This window comes from Ostreococcus lucimarinus, chromosome 17 (genome assembly GCF_000092065.1).
Source record: "Ostreococcus lucimarinus CCE9901 chromosome 17, complete sequence".
Taxonomy (NCBI): Eukaryota; Viridiplantae; Chlorophyta; class Mamiellophyceae; order Mamiellales; family Bathycoccaceae; genus Ostreococcus; species Ostreococcus sp. 'lucimarinus'.
The window spans coordinates 92,827-107,636 of record NC_009371.1 but is presented as its reverse complement, the minus strand read 5'-3'; the positions used below and the strand labels follow the sequence as shown (position 1 = coordinate 107,636).

The window sequence follows — 14,810 nt, the reverse complement described above, 5'->3', positions numbered from 1 at the left end:
TGACGTGCGGCTATATCATTATCCTCTCGCCGTGAGTCCCAGCAACAAATCAGCACCAGCTTCATCTGCTTCTGGAAGAGTCGGGCCGAGTCTTTCACCCGGCGGTAATGTTACATCTTCCTTCCACAGCGACAAGAATTCTTTAACGCCGTCTTCGGCATACTCGACGCAATGTCTAAGCTCGACGGGATCGTAATCGACTATTTTACCCGGATATGACGCTCGGTCGAGAGGCCAAAACACCAAAATTTGCTTACCGATGATAGTTCTACCTTGAATCGTAAGCTTGGCGCCTGTGTGACCTCGACTAGCCTTCTCGGCGGCTTCTACACGTATGCACTTGGGCGATTCCGAACCGTCGGCGGAGATGCTCGTGCACGACTTGCACGTACAACCCTTCAATTCGGGCATGGGTGAGCCACCGCGCGAACGGAACTTATGCGCAGTACTTTGCGTCGCCATTTTACGTAATCTATCGCGCTCGTGCAACGTCTCTCGTATTTGCAGCTCCTCGTTCGCTTGCTTCACCGCCGCTTGGAAGCGCGCCTTGTTCCTCGCCGGATCCCGACTCTTCGATGCGTAGTGCTCGGTAAAATCTAAGCAATGCTCCGCCCGCAGCCAACCGAATGAATTTTCTCCAAAGAACACGACGAGTACTTCGTTTTCTCTCGCCATCGCGAGAGCATCCGCTGGGATGAAGTCCTTGTCCAAATCCGCTCGCAATCCCGGCCAAAATGGATGACCTGGGAGCTTGGCCCAAACGAGCTGGTTTCGTCTTGGCGCAGCTAAACCGACGCCGGCGATGAACGTCATGGTTCCCGGAGTTGATCCTGGCGATCCAGGCTCGATATCCGCCGACGATGGCGTGATGCTTCTCTTGTACCGCTTCGCCTCGATGTCGATGGGAAAATTGGACGAACGTTTCACCTCGTCTTGGTCGACGATTAAATGTCCGCTCTTCGTCTTTATCAAAGGCAACGTGCGTTCGACCAAAGCCGGTGGCGCTGAAACAAACTCATCGTAGCGAGAGGTCTGCGCCCGTGCCGCCGGAGTCGCTATCGTCAGTGGCTCGACCGCAGGCGCCTGTTCGTTCTTCACCCGCGGCTCGACGACGGCGATCTCTCCCTCGCCGTTTTCCAAAGCCTCTAGCTGGGGAGGGACCTCCCAGCCAGACTCTCTAAGCACGCGCGCGCACGCCACGGCGGTCTCTTTCGGCACCAGCGGACCGCCTTCGAAAAAGGACGTGGAAATAAACGTGCCGAGACACGGCAACTCCGTGATTTCACGGACAAACGGCGAGCACAAGGCGCTCGCACGCCCGTGTCCAACGTTGTACGCCGCCCCCGGCCAAGCGTGCGGCACAGACTCTCTAAATGGAACCGCATCGGCAGAAAATTTCAAAGCATACGGGTCCGCTAACCGAGTTCCCAGCCAATATGAACTTGGGACGCATCCGTACGTCTTCGCCAAAGCGTCCCAACGCGCCGTGAGCTCCTCCCCTTGACTTCCTTGAACGCTCGGTCTCGTCGTCATCGTCCATCCCGGAGGCAATCCTTGCAATCTTTCAGCGTCATGCACGGTGAGCGGCATCAAACCACCCGCGGCGGTGAGCATGCACGCCTCAGGCTCGGGATGAAATCCTTCGCACACGTCGGCGTACGCGCACAACCCTCGTTCGGGGTGCCGATTAAACACAAACGTGTGCTCATCCGCGGGATCCCTCGCATCGACTTTCAACGCCCCCGCGTCTTCTGTCAATAACACATCTCTCGGATCCCCGCATCTACTGGCGACGAGCAACACCCGCGCGGCGACATCCGGCACCCCGAACGCCGCCGCCGCCACCGTGCGATGCGCCCACGCGTACCCCGCTCGCTCCAGCTCGCTCACAAACTCATGAATCAACGGCGCCTCGCTCCCATCGACTCCACGATCTAATATCTTCCCTCTCGCTTCGATCACCAACCACGGCACGCGCGCGCTCGCCCCCAGCCTCAGCGCGTGTTTCAGCGCCCCCGCCGCGCCGTCTCTCGTCCACGACTCTCGCCACGACCCCTCGTACTCCCTCGTCATCAATCCGCACACCAGCACGTCCACGTCCCTCGGCAGCGCCTCGATCTCGCTCGCTTCCCTCGCCCGTCGCACGCCCTGAAATCGCGCGTCCAGCACCGCCCGCGCGCGCTCGTCGCGTTCGCACTGCAGCGTCACCTCGTGCCCCGCCCGCGTCAGCCTGGTCGCGCGCGCGTCCCGAATTCGCGTCTCGTCAGTCGCGCGTTCGTCCTCCCGGGGCTCCCGTCGCGCGCGCCTTCGCGTCTTCGCGCGCCATCCTCCCCTTGTCGTCCCGATCTCGCGTCGTCGCGCGTCGTCGTCGTCGTCGTCGCGCGTCGAATCCGTCGTCGTCGTCGTTCGCGTTCGTTCGGCGTTCGGTTTTGCGTTTCGCGCGTTTCCCGCGCCGTCGCGCCGTCGCGCGTCGCGCGCGACGCACCCGTAGTCGATCGCGCCGGCGCCGGTGAACATGGTGGCGACGCGCAGGCGCGCGCCCGCGCGCGCGTCGGGCGGCGACATCGCCGCGCGTCGTCGTGTGCGCGCGCGCGGGAAAAGCGAGTTGACCTGAATCCTTCATCGCGTTCGCGCGCACCGGCGTACGTGATCCAGCGACGCTTTTTTGATGTTGGGCCGATAAATAAATCGAGAGTGTTCGGACGTGTGGGTATGGGTGTCAGTGACGAGGCGGCGACGCGCGCCACTCCGCGCCGCGGCGATGGCGACGGCGGCCGACGCCGCGGGCGTCGTCCTCGACCCGGACGCGTACGACGACGACGCGACCGACGGGACGCGCGACGACGAATCGTCGAATTTCGACGCGCAGTGGCGACGCGCGACGACGGAAAAGCGCGCGGACGTCGAGGCGTTCGAGGCGATGGTGCGCGCGCGGCTGGGCGACGGACTCGCGGACGCGCGCTGGGAGCGCGCGCTGATGAAGATGCGGCGCGACGCGCGGTTTCGCGCGCTGAAGACGCACTCGGAGCGACGCGCGGCGTTCGACGCGCTGCGGCGACGCGCGGCGGAGGAGAAGAGGGAGGGGGAGAAGAGACGAAGGGCGGCGCGGGGGGAAGACGAGGCGGACGCGGACGCGCGGAGGGCGCGAGCGTTGAGGGCGAGGGAGTCGGAGGCGAGCGAACGACGGCGAAGGGATGAACGCGAGGCGCGGTTTCGGAAGGAGCGATTGTTGGACGACGAGGCGGAGGCGGCGTTTCAGGCGTTGTGCGCCGAACGCGTGAAGACGTACGCGCGTTCGTACGACGAAGCGTTTCGACGGGACTTGGTGGGCGATCCCATGGGTCGGGACGACGTGTCGAGATTGCGCGGAGGGGAGGCGCGCGCGAGGACGCTGTACGAGGCGCATCGACTCGCCGTCGAGGCGTCGTTGAAGGCGGAATTTGAAAAACTGGCGCGTAGAATCATAGATAAGCTCGTCGTGAGAGAGTTGAGCGACGAAACCGCCGCGAACGAGGCTCGCGCTCGAAGACGCGCGAGCGCGCTGGACGTCATCTTCGACGGCGCGCTCGCCTACGCGCGCGCCGCGGAGGACGAGTTCGAGCTCGTCGACGACGTCTTGTTCGCCTTCGTGAGCGACGGCGACAAAAAACAAATATGGACCGAGTGCGCGATCGATATTTTATCGCGCCACGGCGTAAAAATCGGCGACGATCGAGTCGAAGACGGCGAAGACGAAGACGAAGACGAAGACGAAGACGGCGCCGTCTCCGAGTAGCTCCGTCGAAGCGTTTAGAGCGTTAATTAGTTTGCCTCTCGCCGAAAAACAATTCTTTCGTCGAGTGCGGGCGTTCACAAACGCCGCGTTTCGCGCGTTCCCTCGCGTTTTCTCGCGCGTCCTGTTCGCATCGTCACGACTGGGGAGGGCGTCAGCGTTCAGAGTAAACCCCGTTGAGTTCCCGCGTTGTCTCCGCGGTGGACACATGACTGTGCCTCGGCGAGTTACTCGACGTCCCGCTCGCGGTTTCCCGCGCGCGAGCGCGTCCAGGTCCTGGTCATCGCGACCCGACACTCTCTGCCGCAGCGCCCGGGGATTTTCGCCCGGTGGTCGTCGCGCGTCGTCCGATTTTCCGCCGCACCGCGCGCGTCGAACGAACGTCGACCCGCGCGGCGCGTGTTCGCGATCGCGATTCGACGCTCGCGTCACCGAAGGTGTCCCTTCACGCGCGCCCGTACCTCGTCGCGATCCGATCGCGCGCGCCTCGACCGCGCGCGCCCGACGTCGACGCCGCGCGCGCGCGCGCGCGCGCGTGCGTCGCCCGGCGGCGCGCGATCGTCGGATCGCCGGCGTCGCCGAACCCTAACCCTATGCTGCTCTTTTTATCGCGCGCGGGGCGCGGCGATGGGGAACGCTTTCGCCCGAACGCGCGCTTTTTCGAAGAAATCGCGCGATCGAGCCTCGCGCGCGCGTCGCGTCGTCGGATTCGACCCGACCCCGCGCGATCACACGTCACGTTTTATGCGAGCTACTGGCGGTCAGTTAGGCCGCGGGCCTTAAACGGGCTTCCCTATACGTTGCGCTGCCTCATGGTCACGCATCTTCTCATCTTTTGTGCGAGCCGTAATTTTTCGCCCCGACCGTCGCTCGATGAAGTTTTGAAGCACCGGAATGCCACCGATGAGGTCCCGAACCTCCTCCTTGAAGACAGCCTTTAAAATTTCGTTGTCCCGTTTGCACTGTTCATCCTTGGCTCGTTTCTTCTCGAGCTTTCGTTGCTTTCGTTCCCATTCTTCCGCCTGGGTCTCTCCCATGAATCGCCCGAAGCACGCGCCCATGAGTATATCGATCAACTCGCGCAACGACGAGTGGCGTCGACGAGTACCGACGATGCGAACTACCCGCACGCAATTCCTCCGTCGGAAAACCGGAGTCGCTAAACCCTAGCAAAAATCGAGTTTCAGAAAAGGCCCGTTTTTGCGAGCTATACCTTATATGATCGTGAGCAATCGGGCCTAGTGCGTCGATGAGTGATGATGATTACAATTATAGGTTAACTAGGGAAAGCTATACGTCATATTTTACTCTTCAGATTTCTAACATTTTACGCGTCAGACACGACGCGTCGACGGGGCGTCGACTCGGACTCGGACGCCCGCGTTGGGTTTTGAGTTTTCGCCGTCGCGTCGCGTCGCGCGCGCGCCGTCGCCGGACTCGCGCGCGCGACCGTCGGTGCGAGAGGAACCGATCGCGACGCGCGCGGCGCGAGAGACCCGGGCGGTGCGCGACGGGCGACGCGCGCGGCGCGGACGAGCCGCGGGCGAGCGGGCGATCGAAGGGTTTTCGAATCGCGCGCGATGGGTAACGGTTACTCTCGCATGTGCGTCGAGATCGGCGGCGCGGTGTATTGCTGGGGTATCAATGACAACGGTTAGCTCGGAGACGGGTCGAAGGTTGAGCGACATACCGCCGTCCAGGTTGTCAACATCACGACGGCGACGTCGGTCTCCGCGAGACACGGCGACCACGCGTGCGCCACGCTCGCCGACGGCACGGTGCAGTGCTGGGGTAGCAATGGCGACGGTCAGCTCGCTGACGGCACTACTATATACCGACTTACTCCCGTCCTGGTTTCGGGCATCACGACGGCGACGTCAGTCTCCGCGGGTGGCTCCATGAGTGGCAGCCACACGTGCGCCCTGCTCGCCGACGGCACGGTGCAGAGCTGGGGTTACAATGCCAACGGTCAGCTCGGAGACGGCACTACTACAAACCGACTTACTCCCGTCCTGGTTTCGGGCATCACGACGGCGACGTCAGTCTCCGCGGGTGGCGGCCACACGTGCGCCACGCTCGCCGACGGCACGGTGCAGTGCTGGGGTTACAATGACAAAGGTCAGCTCGGAGACGGCACTACTACACACCGACCTACTCCTGTCCTGGTTTCGGGCATCACGACGGCGACGTCGGTCTCCACGGGTGGCGCCCACACGTGCGCCATGCTCGCCGACGGCACGGTGCAGTGCTGGGGTTACAATCTCGACGGTCGGCTCGGAGACGGCACTAAGACAAACCGACTTACTCCTGTCCTGGTTTCGGGCATCACGACGGCGACGTCGGTCTCCGCGGGTGGCAGCCACAATTGCGCCATGCTCGCCGACGGCACGGTGCAGTGCTGGGGTGTCAATGTCAATAGTCAGCTCGGAGACGGCACTACTACAAGCTCGAATATTCCCGTCCAGGTTTCCAACATCACGACGGCGACGTCAGTCTCCGCGGGTTACGACTTCAATTGCGCCACGCTCGCCGGCGACACGGTGCAGTGCTGGGGTTACAATGACAAAGGTCAGCTCGGAAACAACGCTACTACAAGCTCGAATATTCCCGTCCAGGTTTTGGGCATCACGACGACGACGTCAGTCTCCGCGGGTGGCTCCTCGGGTGGCGGCGGCGTTCCGGGCACCATCGTTCCGTTGCGCTCCGCGGATACGTTGAGCGACGTTGAAATCGCCGGTATTGCCGTCGGTTGTATTGCGTTCGTCATCATCTTGACTCTCATCGGGCTCTGCGTCAGGTCGCGCCGCCGCGCCGACGACAAGCTCCGCGCGCGCCTCGGCATCCCCACCCGCGGCGCTCCCGTCGCCGTTACGCCGCAACAGCCGCAAGTCATCGTTATTCAAACGTGAGCGCGCTCGTCGTCCTCGCAATCACCGCCCTTCTCGCTATACCATCGTCGTGCGTTTGCATGGAAGAGGTCGTCGCGCTCGCGACAAACTTCAGCCGTACCGACGACCGCGCGCGGTTACAAAACGGTGGCGCGGCCCGTCGCGCGTTTCAAGTCTTTTCAAGTTTTATCCAGTCGTCGCGCGTTTCAAGTCTTTTCAAGTTTTATCCAGTCGTCGCGCGTTTCAAGTCTTTTCAAGTTTCGTAAAGTCACAGTTTTACACAGCGCGACGTCATCCATTCCGAACCCGCGCGGTTTCGCCGTCGGTCTCCGCGGCGCGCGTCGCGCGTCGAAAATCGACGTCTCCTAAAAACACAGACCTCTTCCGCGTCGCGCGCGATCGTTCCCCCCCGCGCGGACGCGCGGCGAGCTCGAGACGTTCGCGCGCGAGGACGATCGCGCGCGCGCGGATCGAGCGCGATCGCGCGGCGACGACACGGCGGATCGAGCGCGCGCGCGCGCGAACGCCCGCTCGATTAATCGATCGATTCATCGACCCGATCGATCGATTAATCGCTCGAACGAACGCACGAACGAAGGGCGAGCGCGGACGCGATGGCGACGCGAGCGTCTCGCGCGCGCGCGACGACCGGCGGACGCGGGTCGACGACGCGCGCGCGGGTCGGACGGACGCGCGATCGGCGAGGGCGACCGGCGCGGGGCGCGGGACGCGCGAACGCGAACGCGAACGCGAACGCGAACGCGAAGAAGACGGACGAGGGCGCGAAGAGGACGGCGAAGGACGCGATGGAGGGATTGCGACCGGCGCGCGCGCGCGATGGGACGAAGATGGTGGCGTCGGTGTCGACGGCGGCGGAAGCGCGAGCGCGGGAGGGGACGCGCGGGGCGGGGGCGAGCGCGGCGGCGGGCGCGGGCGTCGCGGTCGCGGGAGGGGCCGCCGCGGTGGCGCTGGCCAGGGCGTCGAGAGGGAAGAAGAAATCCGCGGAGGCGAAGGTTTTGGATCGTTACGCGAAGATTATTAACGATGCGTACGATATTCCGTTCGTTCCGGAGTTCGCGGAGAGCGAGGTGTATCGCGAGGTTTGCAAGGCGGCGTACGCGTCGGCGATGAAGAACTTACGACAGAACCTCGTCGGAGCGAGCGTTTTGGGGCATCCTCTGATCATGAGCGATTATCTGGACGCCAGACACGTTCCGGAAAAGAGTGGTATCAAGGAGCAGGAGCTCGCAAAGTTTATCGGCGACGTCGTCGGCGAAACGAGCGGGATTCCCGTCTTGTTACCCGGGCCGCTCGAAAGGAAGCTCTACACGAACGGCGCGCTCACGGGATGGACCGTGTTCGAAGATACGTTAAAAACGTTCAAGTTGCAACTTTTCGACCGGGAATTCGTCTTTGAAGTGTCGAGCGAAGAGGATGGCATGGCGGAAGGGCGAAGGACTAAGCTCGTCGCGAGCGGCGACGGCTACTTAGACATCGTGCCGAATCTGTCGAATCAAACGCTCCGCAAGATTGCGCGCGAAGAGCTCAAAGCCCCGCCACCGACAAATCTGTTCCCGCATCTCCAAGAAAACGTCGCCAAGGTTGCGGTGGGTATGTTATCCGAGGCGCTCACGATGGAGGCAAAGATTAAAGGATTCACCGTGGAGTTTGCGTTAGAGCCTTACGACGACGATACTCGAGAGGCGTTTGCAAACATCTCCTTTTCCGACGAGGATCGTTTGGAGACGCAGCGCGCGGTGAAGCAACTTATCGAAGTGTGCGTCGATGAATATATGGACACTCGAGCGATGGCCATCTCGTCAGTGTTTCTTCCCCGACGAATCGAGCGCGACACGTACATCAACCTCCTCACCGGCTTGTTCGGTGAGATAGGAAAAGAGCCCGTGTTGAGTAACTTGGGTTTCAACATTTCTATGCGTGTGCTCAGTCCGTCGAGCGGAGCAAACGTGTCAGCGTCGTTCGACGACGACGCCTTGACATTCGACGAAGGCGACGCCGCGAAGAAGACACCCAGCGCCCGCGACCTCCTGCAGCAAATGGGGAACGAAATTCGTAGAGGCGACTTTAGCAACATAGCCTCGGAGGCACGTCAAATTTTGGGTGTGAGCATCGACGGTGATGAAGACCCGAGCAGAGCTGCGAGAAAAAAGGCACAAAAGCAGACTCGAGAGGCGATTTCGGAATTTGTCGACTACCTCCTTCGCGATCCCATGTACAACGTCAAGGCTATTCCCGATAACATTGAGCGTTTGCTGTACATTAACTGTTTTGAACTCATAGTGGATATTTTATCTACAGTGTTGTCCGATTTTGAGCTCGACATGCTCGGGCGAAGAATCCGAATGCTGGTGCGCCAAGCGCCGAAGCGCGACGTCAAGGACCTCAGCCGCTTCCGTCCGGACGCGCGAGCGTTGAGGGAGATCACCAAGGACTTTGCTGACATCCCTTCGGTTCAAGAGATCATGGGCAACGTTTACGCTTTTGTTCTTGCTTTCGTCGCTCAAGTAGCTTCTGATTTTGAGGTGACCGTCGTCGGTCATCGACTCAACACGGGTTTGAGTAGAAGAGCCGAAGCGACTGTGATGGAATCTGCAGGGCCGGCGGTTACGGATGCATTGAACGAATCACTCGTTTCAGCGATCGAAGCTTTCGCGCAAGATGTGTTCGCCATCGGCTCTCGCACTGGTTTGAACGCTGGAGGTTCTGCGGAGACAAGGTCGGCGGTTGCAATCGATTTCGACAAAGAGGTCTTCGCGTTGTTTGAAGCCAACGCGTCCAATCCGGATGAAAAGTTTCCGTTCCCCTACCTCAATCAAGAGCAGTTCGCGAAGACGATTGATATGTTCATCGAAACCCTCGTTCCGGGTGCCAAGTTGTGGGACTCTCACAACGCGACCGTTCAGAAAATTGCCAAAGCGGCTGATTTGAACGGCGACGGCGTCATACAGTGGGCCGAGTGGTACTACGCCGCGGGAGCCATTAACAGAGCGACCAAGATTGCGAATAAGAAGACTTTAGAAGAACTTAAAGGAGGATGAAAACGAGCGACAAAGACTTTACGATTTTATACTACGCCGCGGGAGCCATTAACAGAGCGACCAAGATTGCGAATAAGAAGACTTTAGAAGAACTTAAAGGAGGATGAAAACGAGCGACAAAGACTTTACGATTTTACGTTTTAATTACACATTTCGCGCGGGTCGCCGCTACTTCACTTGACTTTCACACTATTGCGAAGTCTAGGACGCGTCTTCGTGGGCGGTGCGAATTCACCTTCGATTGCTTCATCGTTCGTCTTTTTCTCCTTAGTCGTGCCTTCGCTTTCAGCGCTTTCGCTCTCGGTTTTCACGATTTCAACCGCTTTTGGCCGCTTGTTTTGATGCTGGACAACTTTCGAGATGACAGTGCTCACGACGGCGGTGCTCACCGCAGAGACGACGCCCGCCACGGCTTTCGCTTTATACCGTCGAACGAACGCCAGTAACTCATCTCCTGTCACTAAACGGATATATCTCTTGCTCGCAGGTGGAGGTGGAAGGCGGCGATACTTTGCGACGTAAGGGATCGCTTGTTTCAACTTGTTCCATCGCGCCAGTGACTTTTCGCGCTTCAACGCCTCCAACTTTACCTTCTTCGTTGCGATTTTAGCCGTCGCCAAGTGCTTTTGCTTTAAATTGTGTTTGGGCTTGTTGAACAACGGATCGTCCAATCGTCTGTCGAGCACGTCAAGTAAACCGTTCAAGCCGTCGAGGACGCCGCGCAAACGTGCCCTCGCGGCGAGGAGTTCGCGAGCCTCCTTCCTCGTTAACAGCTTGGACGTCTGGGACTGTAGCATGGCCAAGCGTCGAATTTGAAGCTGCAGCGGAAGCATCCATCTAAACCACGGATCGGCTTGGAGATTTTCTTGCTGCGCGACCAAGACTGTGGCTGCATCAACGAGACCTTCGGAGGCTTGTTCTTCCACGGTGCGCTCGTAGAGCATTTGCGCCTCTTCGAGTTTCATGACGAACTCTGTGTACAACATGTGCGGGTTTACCTTACCTTCATGTTGAGGCTGACCAGCGCCGGATTCAAGTGTGTGGAGCTTACCAAAAACCTCCGCCAGTGCGACTTGCGTGTCGCGAAACAAGCGCATCGGAAATCGACTGAGACGTTCCTGAGGCTCTGCGCTGAGGAGTCCGACGCGACGCTTCGGTGCCGAATCCGCAGCCTCTAAAGGTTCCATTGCCGTCGTTTTCTCATTCAATGAGGAATCGATTCGGCGAAAAATAGACCGTTTACTCGCTAACTTTTCACCTTCGTCTCCGCCGTCGTCAGCGCCGTCGCCCTCGACTCGCTTCTCCTTCTCCACCTCACGAACGTGTATGAGCGCGAAAACCTCAGTCAAACGCTCTGTCGGTACAGTTGCGTCGTAGCGCTCGTTGCTCACCTCCAACTCCATCGCCACGCGATCAAGCTGTTGATCCAACGCGAACTGCCACGTGTCCTGCTCGCTCACGCCTTCCAACTGCACCCCGCGTTGAAACTGCTCGACCCAGTGCAAATACCGACACAACCGAAACAATGTCGAATTCACCGCTTCGTTGGGATTATCGGGATAATGCGCCGCAAAATAATTCGCCCGAATCTTCGGCGGTTCCCCGCTCGAACGTCTCGGCGGCACCTTTAATATAAACTCCAATCTGTTTCTCAAATCTTTCGCCGCCGCCCGCAGCGGTCCGCTCAGCAATCGTCTCACCTGCGCCAATCGCGCCTTCCTCTCCTGGTGTTGCCGCTGCACCTCCCGCCTCGCCTCTTTTATCTCATCTTGATATCCTCCCACCACCTTATACGCCAATCCCGCGAGCAACAACCCGCTCAGCGTTCCCGACACCCCCGCGATGACCTTCACCATCATGTTCGTCATGAGCGTCTGCTGCAGATTCCCCACGCCCTTGATCGACCGTCCGACGCCCGCCATCGAGCCTCGAATCTTCGCCAGCGGGTTGCTGTTCGCCTGTCGCCGTCGTTCGAGCTCGGCGGCGTCGTTTCCGAATCGAATCTTCATCGGGAGTTTCAGGCGCACCGGCCCGACGTTGATCGCCGTCGAATTCTCATCGCTCTGCGTCGACGACGACGCGTCGGCGGCGGAGGATTTATTCCTCGTGAATCGCATCGCCACGCTTCGCGCGATGGGCGCGACGGGCGCGATGGAGGTCGCGCGGCGGTGAATGATGACGATCGATTGAGAATTGGGAATTGCGCTGGCGATTCGGCCAACGCCGCGCGGCGACGCGGCGAGGACGCGCTCGACGACGAAAACGGGGAGAAAAAATCTGGAAAAATCACAGATGATGAATAAATATTTATGACATCGAATGCGCGAACAGAACGAAGCGGAAACGATCACGCGAGGGAGAAGTCGAAGTTGAAGACGACGCAGGCGTGATCGCTCGGGAAGCGAGCGTTGGGAAACGTCGCGTCGGCGTCGAAAGGGAGGACACTAGGGGGCTTGGGGTGCGCGGTGAAGTCCACGGCGTTGATGCGAGTGAGCGTGGGCTTGGTGGTGGCGTTAAGCGAGGCGGCGTTGGCGTCGGTTCGGGTGTAAATCAACACGTGGTCTTTGGGATGGCGGTCCGTGAGCGCGCTCGTCGCGATTTCGGCGAGCGGCACAGCTTTGTTGAGCTGCGCCTGAAGGAAGGTGCGCGCGCTGAACGTCGTGAAGGCGTCGCGCTCGACGTCGATCTCGGCCATCGTCCAGCACGATCTAAACGTCGTTTCTGCGGCCAAGAAGTCTATGAAATCTGTGACGCCTTGCTTTTTACCGTCCTTGTGCGCAACGTGAGTGTTGGCGTCCATGCCAAAGACGCACGCATCGATCGCGTCGTTTGCGACGCAGTGCGCGTGCGTAGCGGTGGTGATTACTTTAGTTTGTAACCCATCCGTATCGCCGTGAAACGAACAAAACAGCACCCCGCGAACGAGAAAGGCGCAAAAATCACCCTTGGAGAATTTGGCGGCGCCGTCGCCGAGTGACTCCAAAATCTCGCGCGTCTTCTCGATCGCACGCTCGCCTCGAGTGAACGTCTTGGACACGAGCACGATCGAGTTTTGATCGCGCTTCACGTCCAGATCCTCTGGACGATATATCTCGTACGTGTCCCGCACGCTTTCTCGCGCCTCGAGCGCGTCGGCGAACGAAGCGCCGACTTCCTGCAAAAAGCACGCCGACAAATTCACGTCCGACGACGATGACCCCAGTAAGCAATGCTCCACCACATCGAGCGTTCGCGGCACCTTATGTCGCACTAATGCATCGACTAAACCGGCGCGAATGCGCTGCCAAGCCTCAAACGAGCCCGCCGCCGTCGTCGCCACGCGCGCCAACGCCGCGTCGAACGCCGCCAAATAGAAAATTTGTAAAGGGATCCCCAGCGCCTCCTCCTCCTCGCTCACCGCCGGATACTTCGCCCGTCTAATCGGCACCAACATCTCCACCATCGCTCGCGCCTCGCCTCCCCGCGTCGCGCGTACTTTCGCGTCGAACATGTACCCCATCCACGCTCGAAACCACTCGCCTTCGTCCTCCAGCGTCTCGTCGTAACAATTAATCACCGTCGGCCTTCGCACCGTCCTTCGCTCGCCTTCGTCGTCGAACACGTTCACCGTGTTCGTCACTCTGTCCGGCATCGAGCACAGGCGTTTCGCGCCGATCTCCGCGTCTCGCAGGAACTCGCCGCACGTTCGCTCGCCGCACCGCGCCTCGTACGCGCGTCGCGCCCGCGCCGCCGCCTCTCCGTCCTTCGCCGCGCCGCTCGCCGCGATCTTCGCCTGCAGCGCGTCCAGCGCGTCCGGTCCGAGCGCGCGCGCCATCGTCGCGTCGGACGCGCCGCCGGCGTCGCTCGACAGCGCGCGCTCGACCGCGAGCAGAAATGATTCATAAACATCGCCGCCGTCGTCGCTCGACGCCTCTCCGCGACCGCGCGCGCTGGCGTAGTACTCGAACGGGTTGTTGTTGATCGCCGCGACGTTCCACGTCGACGCCCGCGCGCGCATCGCGCGTCTCGACGCGCGTCCCGATGAAGCGACCGGGACACGGCGGCGGCAAATGACGTCGCGCTGCGCGCCGATCCGCGCGCTCGACGCCGCGACGACGCGTCGACCGACGTGCGCGCGATGTCGCCGCGCGTTGGTGGCGTGCGCGTGTCGCTCGGTCGCGCGCGCGCTCGGTCGGGCCGGGAGAGTCGCGAACTCGACCAACATTTACATCCTGCAAGACCGCGCGGAGTTTCGACGCGCCCTGGGAAGCGCGATCGTCTGCGAACTCGCGCTGGATAAATGCGAGGTGCGAGTGCTGTTCGATGACCTTCGAGTGCGAGGACGGGACGTGAAGGCGCCGTTCGCGGAGGAGGACGCCGCGCGGTGGGGGGTGCTGTGGCCGTGCGACGAGGCGGTCGACCTGGCGGCGCACGCGCGGGACGCGACGACGCGACGGTTGGAGAATTTGATCGTGCTCGATTCCACGTGGCATCGCGCGCGAGCGATGTATCACCGCGTGCCGTGGTTGCAGCGCTTGCGCAAGTTTCAAATAGAGCCGCGGCGAAAGTCAAACTATCGCATCCGAAAGCAACCCAACGATTTGTGCCTGAGCACCGCGGAGTGCGTCGGCGAGGCCTTACTCGCGCTCGACGGTGAAAACTGCGGCGCCGAGCGCGTCGCTCAGGCGTTCGACGCCATGGTTGACGATCAACTCGACGCCGAGAGGGCCGCGTACCATCGCGGCGCGCGAGAGCGCGGCGCGCCGACTCGCCCGCCGAGCGCCGTTCTCGCGCGCGAGCGCGACCTGCGCTCGCCGCCGCCGTCCTAACTGTATTCTTTGTATTCTTTCATCCCAGTCTCGTCGTCCTGACTGTATTCTTTGTATTCTTTCATCCCAGTCTCGTCGTTTTCTCGTCGCTTCCCGGCGTATCGCGCGTCTTCGTCCGTCGTCGTCGCTCTCGCGGCGCCGCTCGCGCGTCTCGGATCGCAATTTCTGCGCAACACCCCGCCTGTCTGTCTTTCTTCGGCGCGCCGCACTCTTCGCCTCTCTCTCGCGCGCGCGAACGAAACTCGAGAACGACGGCGAGCGAACGCTTCGTCGCGCGCCGAGC

At 61.0% G+C, this 14,810-nt stretch overlaps 8 protein-coding genes across 8 annotated transcripts; 4 read left to right on the top strand and 4 right to left on the bottom strand.

The window, feature by feature from the left end:
* Positions 1 to 18: 18 nt before the first annotated feature.
* On the bottom strand, positions 19 to 2,565 carry OSTLU_25721 (predicted protein; the record flags this gene model as incomplete). The annotated part of the gene is made up of 1 exon (XM_001422062.1): positions 19 to 2,565. One exon carries the CDS (start codon positions 2,563 to 2,565, stop codon positions 19 to 21), a length of 2,547 nt encoding a protein of 848 aa, XP_001422099.1.
* Positions 2,566 to 2,761: 196 nt separating this feature from the next.
* Positions 2,762 to 3,775, top strand: OSTLU_18666 (predicted protein; the record flags this gene model as incomplete). Its single annotated transcript, XM_001422166.1, has 1 exon — positions 2,762 to 3,775. The coding sequence occupies one exon, from the start codon at positions 2,762 to 2,764 to the stop codon at positions 3,773 to 3,775; it is 1,014 nt and encodes a 337-aa protein (XP_001422203.1).
* Positions 3,776 to 4,551: 776 nt separating this feature from the next.
* Positions 4,552 to 4,833, bottom strand: OSTLU_28263 (predicted protein; the record flags this gene model as incomplete). The annotated part of the gene is made up of 1 exon (XM_001422061.1): positions 4,552 to 4,833. One exon carries the CDS (start codon positions 4,831 to 4,833, stop codon positions 4,552 to 4,554), a length of 282 nt encoding a protein of 93 aa, XP_001422098.1.
* Positions 4,834 to 5,550: 717 nt separating this feature from the next.
* On the top strand, positions 5,551 to 6,681 carry OSTLU_89498 (predicted protein; the record flags this gene model as incomplete). The annotated part of the gene is made up of 1 exon (XM_001422165.1): positions 5,551 to 6,681. A coding segment is annotated over one exon (1,131 nt), but the record flags the coding sequence as incomplete, so codon positions are not given.
* A 785-nt stretch (positions 6,682 to 7,466) lies between these two features.
* Positions 7,467 to 9,719, top strand: OSTLU_18664 (predicted protein; the record flags this gene model as incomplete). Its single annotated transcript, XM_001422164.1, has 1 exon — positions 7,467 to 9,719. The coding sequence occupies one exon, from the start codon at positions 7,467 to 7,469 to the stop codon at positions 9,717 to 9,719; it is 2,253 nt and encodes a 750-aa protein (XP_001422201.1).
* Positions 9,720 to 9,892: 173 nt separating this feature from the next.
* On the bottom strand, positions 9,893 to 11,836 carry OSTLU_28260 (predicted protein; the record flags this gene model as incomplete). The annotated part of the gene is made up of 1 exon (XM_001422060.1): positions 9,893 to 11,836. The coding sequence occupies one exon, from the start codon at positions 11,834 to 11,836 to the stop codon at positions 9,893 to 9,895; it is 1,944 nt and encodes a 647-aa protein (XP_001422097.1).
* A 230-nt stretch (positions 11,837 to 12,066) lies between these two features.
* OSTLU_18662 (predicted protein) lies at positions 12,067 to 13,716 on the bottom strand (the record flags this gene model as incomplete). Its single annotated transcript, XM_001422059.1, has 1 exon — positions 12,067 to 13,716. One exon carries the CDS (start codon positions 13,714 to 13,716, stop codon positions 12,067 to 12,069), a length of 1,650 nt encoding a protein of 549 aa, XP_001422096.1.
* Positions 13,717 to 13,768: 52 nt separating this feature from the next.
* On the top strand, positions 13,769 to 14,527 carry OSTLU_93924 (predicted protein; the record flags this gene model as incomplete). Its single annotated transcript, XM_001422163.1, has 1 exon — positions 13,769 to 14,527. The coding sequence occupies one exon, from the start codon at positions 13,769 to 13,771 to the stop codon at positions 14,525 to 14,527; it is 759 nt and encodes a 252-aa protein (XP_001422200.1).
* Positions 14,528 to 14,810: the final 283 nt, after the last annotated feature.